General features: G+C 43.0%; 1 protein-coding gene across 1 annotated transcript; it reads right to left on the bottom strand.

The window, feature by feature from the left end:
* Positions 1–8,601: 8,601 nt before the first annotated feature.
* On the bottom strand, positions 8,602–9,696 carry LOC308294747 (fructose-bisphosphate aldolase A-like; the record flags this gene model as incomplete). Its single annotated transcript, XM_080737569.1, has 1 exon — positions 8,602–9,696. The coding sequence occupies one exon, from the start codon at positions 9,694–9,696 to the stop codon at positions 8,602–8,604; it is 1,095 nt and encodes a 364-aa protein (XP_080593695.1).
* Between the last annotated feature and the right edge of the window lie 345 nt (positions 9,697–10,041).

Here is a 10,041-nt window from a genome sequence, read left to right on the forward strand (position 1 = left end):
AATCTACTCTGCTGCACACAGTATACAAAGAGATATACAAATGGAATCAAATGGAGCCATTTGGTCAAACTGAATGGTCATTTGCGGGTCCATTTGGATCCATTTGTATCCTCCTAACCACTTAAACCTTATATACATAGCTGACTGGGGTCCCCCAGGGGTCTATAGTTGATTCCCTCCTTTTTCCCCCCTTACACCAAATCTCTTTGGTGAAAATAGTCTGTCTACAAGCTTTATAGATCGCTTTCACCGAAATGAGTGTGCACTTATTATGACAGACCAGGCACACTTGGGCTCATAAGTTACGGCAGGGGTTCTCAACCTGTGGGCCGTGACCCCTCTGGGGTTCACCAAATTATTTTGGGGGTCGCCAGATTATTTTCTAAATGTGTAAAAAAAAAAAGAGAAATAAAAAAATAATAATCAAAATCTTGAGAACCCCTGAGTTACTGGGTCGTATCACACCAAACACAACATAACTATAATAATTTATAACAACTTGAACTATACATTTATAGCAACCATTACAACTTTTCAAAAACGTATAAACATAAATGTTCACGGAAAAAAAAGTAGTTAATTCATGATGTATTGTTATAAGTTTGGTTCCAAAATGTCTCTTTTGGGTATGGAGACCCTGTCCACTTAACACTTAAATCCCTTACGTTGTTGACCGGAGAGTCCTTCAGAGTCCTACATTAAATATTTTCAGCAAAAGTGGTTGAAGTGGTTAAGGCCTATTAATCTTTTTTTTTTTTTTTTTGCTTGTGAGCTTGTAGATCGGCAATTGTTAAATTCTTAACCATTTTTTTATATATCCTTCTGTTCTATGCAACACCTGGGATTCAAAGCCTGGGTCTCCTATTTGGAAAGTCTAATGACACAAAATATGGACGGCAGGTTTAAAGTGGTTAAAATCTCCAGGACACATAATTGCAGATTATGAGGTCAAAGAGGTCAAATAATGATATATTCACAGGTGGTGGTGGTTGTTGGGGAGGGGGGGCTAGTAAGTGTTAAGGGCCAGGGTCTTCACTGTGTTGCATTTATTTTTTATTGCACTTTATATAAATACGTAATAATCTAATTCAGCCATGTGTATGATATTATGACATCGTAATGTTGCTCTTGTTGTTCATAATGTACAGGTTCACATCAGCGTCATGCCAACATCTTTGTATTATATTAAACTTGACATACATTTTATATACAGTAGCATACTTTGTTTGGTGTTTTGTTTAGTTTTTCTTTTCCTCCATGCCACAAGTTATTTTCCAATGAACCGGATGTTGCTCTCACGCTTCCAACGGCCCCTCCCTGTGTGTGCACTCATACACTGTCTCATTAACGGGGGTTTCACGTGGAGAACGAGGCAAGGGGGCTAGACAAGCCTTGACTGCCAGGGCCTTCTATTGTAATACAAATGTCTGTGTGTTTGCGCACGCACGTGCATGCATGTGTGGGGTCTGTTACTAAAATAGGACACATTAACTAACAGACTAATAGCACTATTTAATTGGAGACATCATGTCAAATTGGGGACCAAATTGGTGTTCCTGATTTGTTTTTATGTCAGTTTGATAAGGTTATGATTTAATAGCAAGTCAATCTATTTTGGTATTTGTTGCATTCCTTAGACAAAAATTGATTATAGTAAATTTACCCCCATTGATTATGGATGGGGACCCAAATGGATTCGGGTGCCCATCCGGAATCAATGGGGGTACATTTATTGTAATCTAATTATTGTCTTAGGAATGCAACAAACTAAAAATATGATTTAACTCAAGTCTCCATGGCATGAGTAATCAATAGAAATAAAGTCATTTTGGGGGTGAACTACTCTAAGTGCAGTGAGTAAATGTGATTAGTTATTGTCCTTTGCTGTAGGGCGCCATACAGCCTCACTGAATTGAGTGTCCTCAGTTTGGAGAATATCGTTCAGTCTCTCCACAATAGGCATAATGCACAGCAGCCATATTGTAAAGGAATTGGGCCTCTGCCTTACTTTCTTCCCAGGTCTTACCAATGATTCTAATGAAGGCTCTATTCCATTCAGAGTCAGGGTGCTGATATTGTGGCATGTTGGCTCACTGGAAACATTCTGCTACACCAGTGGGTCTCAAGGTGTGGTCCAGGGACCCTCATGGTTCCTTGAGGGAATTCCAAATGGCCCCTTAAGGGTGTGTAACTCTGAACAACTGTGCTACACTAAATGGAACAGATCGAGCCTTCATTAGCATCATTGGTAACACCTATGAAGGAATTAAGGAATAGGTCCCATTTCTTTACAATATGGCTGCTGTGCATGATAGAGCCTATATTCCAGCTGCCAGCCGGATCTATTTAAATGCTATGGCTCTGGAAAGGTCTGTATAATATGGTGTGTTAATCTCCCCTGCTCACAGGAGATAACCACTGTACTTTTATCACCCTCAGAGACAAATGAGCACCAAGGATTCACAGTGTGGACACATTTTAATTCCCCATGTGAGGATTTAACGCCATAAGATTGACTCATCGTCCAATGAGAGCTCAGCTCAGGGAATGGATGGGGAAATAACCTTGTAGCGAGATAATTAAGTAGGCTACTGTGTACTTGTGTGTGTGCATGTGTAATCACATCACTACTGTACTTGTGAGGGACACATATAATTTGACAAATATAGACGCTCTGAGAAGGATTGTCCTGGTCCTCACAGGAGAAATGGCTGTTTTGTAGTTAAAAATGTCTTGGGGGAGTTAGGCTTATGAATAGGAAAAGATAGTTAAAAATGTCTTGGGGGAGTTAGGCTTATGAATAGGAAAAGATTGAGGTTGGAATTAAGATTAGGAGTTCATAGACTTTTTTCTTTTATTTCTCATTTTTTATTCATATTGTAGTATAAACTCGCCTCGTCTTTACCCAGCTCTGCTCTACACCAGGGGTCGTCAACAGGGAGTCCGGGGCCCGTAGGTGGTCCGGGATTCTGGGACCCCTAGGGGGTCCTCAGAGATAGGCTAGAGGGAGTCCTCCACATCTATTGTGAGGACATGATTCTGGGACCCCTAGGGGGTCCTCCACATCTATTGTGAGAACATGTTCCCTTTCTTTTTTTTCTTTTCCTTCTCTTTACACAAACAACTTCAACCCTATTTTGGGGAGAACATTCACTGGAAGCAGATCTAGTTAGTTTGTAAGTTTACTTCATTGACACAATTCCAGAAAACATTGGGTCCAAAAACAACACTCGAAAACCCATTAATTAAAAAAAAACGTTATAAAGGTACAATACGTTAAAATATACATCACACAACACAAAATCTCTTGGCTCATTCAACAGGAGCTTTCTGTTGCTACAAAAGTGACAGGCAGGCATATGCAAAGTTTCTCTGTTAGTGCCCACAAAGAGTGAGCTGAGATCATTACATTTGTGTCCATATTTCGCTCTGATGTCTTGTGTGAGGGCAGGGGACACACCAGTGCAGTATGTGCTGTTCGTTCGGTCACTCTCAATATGGTCTTGTTTCTAGATTATCTCAGATAAAAGAGAATACATGACATGGTTCTCCTTCCTTAGCAGTTGAACATACTGTACCACAATGGTTCATCAAGCATGCCATTGTGCTGCTGTATTTTGGTGAAGAACCTGGCTTGCTTTTCTCTCACTAAAACTAAGGAAGGCAGTCCTACTTCCGACAGGCAGGACAAGTTGGGTGTAGTAATCCTCACCCCAAGTAGGGATTTCAGTCCAGTCATGTAGAGTTTCAACAGACTCTGAATGCCAAAAGGGTACTAAGTGTTTTTTTTTATTATTATTATTATAATGCTGCTTGATGCCAAAAGCGCATTAAGCTTTTTGTTTTATAAATGTGGATAAAAAAATAAAAACCTCATAAACTATCAATTTTCGCTAAAATAGGGCTCAGAGATCTTAAAGGGATATTCCACTTTCAACAGGGAAACAGTTTAGGGGCTTTTCTCCGCACACACACCCATTGTAACTTGAAACTCCATTTTAACCATGATAGATTAATTAAAAACATTTTTTCTGGTGACTCATACTACCCTCCTAATACGTGAGCAGGCCGTGTTTTTTCAATAACTTTTTTTATTTATTTTGAATAATTATTTGGGAAAATGGAAAAAATGAAATACAAAAAATAATTATTCAAAATAAATGAAAAAAGTTATCGAAAAAACATGGCCTGCTCACGTATTATGAGTCACCAGAAAAATAATGGATGTTTTTAATGAATCTATCATGGTTAAAATGGATTTTGAAGTGACAATGGGTGTGTGTGGGGAGAGGCCCTGGGCCTGGAGGGCCTGGTAACATTTACATCAAATATCTAAATATTGAATCAAGCAAATTAAAAACTGTTCAGGGTGTTCATAAAAGCCTGATTAGACGATAAAATTACCAAAAGTTTTTTTGAAAGTGAAATATCCCTTTAATTCTCATACACATATTTATTGAGGTATATCTTATATATTATTATATATTATATATCTGAGGGGTCTTCTTTTGCAGACCTGGACACATCCATGCAGTATTGAATTGACTGTTCAACCACATCTGGGTCTGTTGGTGACATGGGGAAAAGAGGTGCATAGCTAATCACAGTTGCAGGGGTAGCATCTGGGATGAGAAATGCCTGCAATGAACTCCATGTTGGACCAGTGCAGCTTGGTTTCAGGTTCTCCAAGAGAACAGTAGGGCAGATATGCCCCAAAAGCCACAACATGCTCAGGTGGTCAAGAGATCCTTGTACTGGGATTACTGGGATATGATGTGTGTTGTGCCATGTAATGTTCGTTCAGCCTTTGTGTACTCTTGGAAGTCAAGGTTATCAAATGCAAATTGTGTGAATCGACCAACCTTGAGGTTCGTTGGTATGAAGGCACCATCTGTTTGCTCATCAACTGACGATGCCATTGTTGTAATATATCTCTGGTAGCTGATGCAGTTCCTAAATCTGTTTAAAAGTGTGGCAATTGCCTTTCCTTGAGGATGTGCAATGCTGTCCCAATGTTGTTTTGTGTTGTTAGACATCCTGGGCAAGGTTAAGAACTTGTTCATCACGAGCTTAACCTTGCCCAGGATGTTTGGGACTGACTTTCAACCCGCCGTCCTCACCCACTTCTGGGGATGCATCTGTTATCACTCACTCTCCGAGATGCCTCCCAAGTATGATATTTCCATTTGCATTGACTTTGGCTTTTCTGCCTTACATTGGGCCTGGAGCTCCATCCGTATTCTCTTTGCAGTATTGTAGGAGGAGACTATGGTATCATCAGGTGTTACCTGTTACCTCATCATCTCTTTCTTCTTCATAATCTGCCTCTTGAGCAGTCTCCCTTACTTCCTTCAACTTGGTGAGCATGCAGCCAGTGCTCAATTCTGCAGAGCAAACCAGGCTAGAGCATCCTTTCTGTGGTACAACCATTATCTTACAGTTGCCTACTACTACCGCTACGTCATAGTGCCCTTTAAGGTGGTAGTAAGATTGGTATGATGTCATGGTCTCCATGGTTTCCCAAGTATTTTCAAAGCAAATAACAAATAATATTAATTCAATGCATGATATCAGCTGAGTGCAGCATCATAAGAAATTGTGCCAGTACTTGTTTTTCACTGTGTATAAACACGTCTTGACTAGTAGACGTCCATGCAATCCCTGTGATACCGGACGCACTGAACGGCGGAAGGCAGAAGGTCCTGCTTCAGAGTAGAGTGGGGAAATCTCGCTTTTTCGAACAGCGAACGCACATCATTTCGACAACAGAGCGTCGGCAGGTATCGCTACTCACCCCACAGAGGTTAGGGTTAGGTTTGGTTGTCGAAAAGATGACTTGTAGAAATAGCGACATGCTCCCCTTCAGAGTAAGTGCCTTCTTGCTTTACAAATGTATTTTTATTCTGATCATCTGTTTTACAATTTGTGTATTTGTTGTGACACTTACAGGATGCCTTTCCAGAAAGGCACACTGAGGATCCAACTCATTATCATGTCTGAATGAGACATAATCATTTATTTTGGCTACAGCATATAGAAGTGAAGGATAACCTTGGTCTGTCAGTTTCTGAAGAGGACCAGCGTTACTGTCTGTCTTCTGACATATTAGGCACGCAGTGTAGTTGGTATCAGGCTGCTTTCTCTTCTGCTGCTTTGTTGAGGACTCCTACTCCATTTTTAAGGCTGCATGTCCTGCATTTAAGAAAAATATTTTCTTTAGTCAAAAATGGGTGTGTGGAGAGAGGATAACACTTATCTTACCATTGTGAAGAAAACAATAGCAATTAAGCATGTGTTCTGATTACATTTGAAAGTTAGTGTTGGATACATGTGCCTGCCTATAGCTAGCTGGCATACCTGACTGCTCTAAACTCAAGGAGTCCATATATAGGCATGGCTGATCTGGAATTCATATTTGGGCACGAATGACTCACCGCGACCTTATGATGACAAGTGCAAATCCGTTATAAAAGCACTCTGTGTGGACCTCACTGAAATCAGGCAGGCACAGGCAGCGTTTTACCTAAGATGACAGGTGTTCAAAATGTGTGTTATGGGTAGTATGGTACACCTTTCTGTGTGTCATAGGATATACGTTGGCAGCACAGCAACTCTGAGGACACTGAATCATGTCAGACCATTCACCTTGACCTCCCAGAGGTTTTCTCGGTCCAGGAAACCAGGCGAAGAGGTGGACAATGAGCCCTTCAAGTTCTCTACCAGCAAAGGCAGCCACAAGACCTGGAAGGTAGACCGCTCTTTGGGATTGCAGTATCAGCGACCCTGGTGGAAGGTTCTTCCCCTCAGCCTAGTTTCTATTGGCTTCTTGCTGTGGTGTGTGCTGCGACCAAATTCGGACATTGATGAACAGCTAGAAAGGCATCTTTATGAACACATGCCCGGCTTACTTTCAGATGGAGAGGAGGAGCAACCTAACAGCCAGGGACGTGCTGGCCATTGGGAAAAGCGGGACAACTCCCGAACGGCCGGTTCATTCCCGGCCGGTCCAGGCCGGCCATTAGGAAAACATTCAAAATAAAATGTCGGCCTTCGTTCCATTTTGGGGGCTGGGTGGCCAACAACGTAAATTGTCACTGTCGGTCAGAAACCTCGTATCTCCAAGTTTCAAATTTCATCATACAAGACCGTCGCACAAAAGTAGTGAAAACACTTGTAGATCGGCTGTTTTCACTAGTCTAAATCATTTTTAAAATGATTAATACAAAACAAACGGTTTTGGACATACAAGGTTTCCACCCGACAACGACGAAATATAACTCATGTAATTGGCCCACTGGCTTGTCACTTGTCATGATCTGAAATGGCAAATCTTTGTGTAGCAGCAGCGCTATAGAGAGAGATCTCTCTCTATAGCGCGCAGTGAGGGCCTCTCCAACTCTTTTTCCCGGGCTGAATCAGGAGCCCAGCATGTCCCTGCTAACAGCAAACCAAGCTAGTACATTTGAGAAGATGTTTTTTGTGTTATTTTTTTTTGCCACATGTACCTTCATGTTATTGTGGCTTATTACCCGGCTTGTTTGAATGCTTGATTCTGATTAGTCAATCGCTGAAATCAGAGGTCTGATATTTCTGGATAACAGACCGCTGCTCCTCTCTATAACAGACCGCTGCTAATCAAAGACTCAGAACACCTGCTGCACTCAGGCTTCACTGCGTGAATCTTGTGCTGTAACCAACATGTCAGCCATGTAAACAAACACACAGCGACATTTAGAACTAAACGTTGCTCTCAAGAATGTTTTTAAAAATATTTTAAGCGAGAAATAGACAACGTAGTATCAGAAAATCAGCACTTCCTTGTTTTCCAAGGCGACCGAGTCACGCTGGGGGGGACGCCCAGCACAACACGTGTGGAATACTTCAGCCGTCTGTAAACAAGGAAATACTTTGTTTTGTTTTTAGTTTTGAGTCAAATTATACATTTTATTTAGTAGCTGGGTAATAAACGGGATAATGACTGGCTCCTTGGGGTTTGTCCATAATATATAACATCCCTTCAGCTTGATAAATCGTCTGTTATATATGGACATCCCTTACATAGAATGGGGGGGGGGGGGGTTGAAGAGGGTTTGATCTATACTTAGCTGTTGAACTAACTATGCAAACTTGTGCCTGAACGCGTTCAATGAACGATCGTTCATGAACTCTTTCATATTTTGGGCGAAGGTGAACTCAGCGTTAACACTCCATAAATGGTTTTGATAATCTAATAATCTAGTTAGTAGTTAAATAAACTGTTCTATGAACAAACTTGTTATATCAACAAAATGCATCACATCTGTGACACACATTGCAGAAAAGGCCCCAAAGTTATAGGTTTAAGCATTTAATTCTTTATCCAGTGTATGTACTGTAATAGCTTAATCGTGTGATTTTGATACCGTATAAGGTTTTCCTCCAGCAGATGTTTCAATGGAGAGATGAAGGTGCACATTTAATATCCTTAGGGACTATGCAATAAAGTGACATCACAAGTTCAAACTAAAACAGTGGTGCTGGACCAGGGAGTGAAAATGAATTGAAATAACCGCATGCACGTTGGGTACAGGAATGTCGGAGGTCAGTGTCGGGGGGCATCATTTAGTAGGAGTGGTCAGCCACAAAGAGAGAGTCACCGCCTGCAGCGCTGTGGTCTCCACTGGACACATACTTGCCGAGGGCAGCCTGGTGGTTATTCAGTGCCCTCTTGATGTACTCCTCCTGGCATGCCTTTCCATTCTCCTTCTTGCCGCCCCAGGCCTTGAGTGCGGAGGCCTGCAACGCACGGCCGTAGGAGAAAGTCAGGGCCCAGGGCCTGTGCAGGGGACACTGGTTGATGGCACTGAGGTTGATACTGGCTTCCTCTTCACTCTGACCTCCCGAGAGGAAAGTCACACCGGGCACAGCGGGGGGCACAGTGCGCCGCAGGGCCGTGACAGTCGCCATGGCGATCTCCTGGGAGCTGTACTTCTTGGGGCAGGAATGTCCGGCCATCACCATGTTGGGTTTGAGCAGCGTGCCCTCCAGGTGCACATGGTGGTCCGACAGGGCCTTGTACACTGCTGCCAACACCTTCTCAGTCACATACTGGCAACGCTCCAGGTCATGGTCACCGTCGGGCAGGATCTCTGGCTCAACGATAGGAACGATTCCATGCATCTGGCAGATGCTGGCATAGCGTGCCAGGACGTTGGCATTCTCTAAGATAGCCAGCTGAGATGGGGAGTTTTGTGTGATCTTTAGTACACAACGCCACTTGGCAAAGTCAGCGCCATCCATCTTGTACTGGGCACAGCGCTCATACAGTCCATCCAGACCCTGGGTGGTGGTCTCGCCGTTGGTACCGGCCAGGGGCACCACTCCCTTGTCCACCTTGATGCCCACAACCTGTCCCCTCTCCTTGATGAGCTGGGGGAAGGTCTTGCCATCATCAGTCTTCTGGTAGAGTGTCTCATGGAAGAGGATGACCCCGCCGATGCAGGGTTTCACACGGTCGTCAGCAGTGAAGAGAAGCTGCCGGTACATCCTCCGGTTCTCCTCCGTGTTCTCAGCATTGACGCCCTGGAAGCGCTTGGCCACACTGCCTGTGGATTCATCCGTGGCCAGGATGCCCCTTCCATTGGCTACAATCTTCTGGGCAATGTCACTGAGCTCCTTCTTCTGCTCAGTGGAAAGGAAAGGGAAGGTATGAGGCATCTTGATTCAAGTTTGTGCAATACTTGCCACAATACCCTCTCAATTCACTTTCCGCCCTTTATATATCCTGCCGAAAAGGTGCTGTGTCATACACGTGTCATACTCCTTACCTTTATATGGAGTGTTCATACATCCTTGTATGGTGTGTTTTGTTCCTGACATCAGTTGTGATGATGTCGGTCCCACATACTTTCTATGATGTCAGTCTTGGGTGACGTTGATGTGAGTCTGCTCCTTCTATGGGGATTCCAGATAGCCCCTTGTTATTATCCCTTCCCTACTACTAATTGCCCATGGGGTCCCGAGTCAGCATGTCACGGGTCTCACAACACATGGTTGGTTCTA

The sequence above is a fragment of the Nannobrachium achirus genome, assembly GCF_963921795.1.
Source record: "Nannobrachium achirus genome assembly, chromosome: 11".
NCBI classification, from domain to species: Eukaryota; Metazoa; Chordata; class Actinopteri; order Myctophiformes; family Myctophidae; genus Nannobrachium; species Nannobrachium achirus.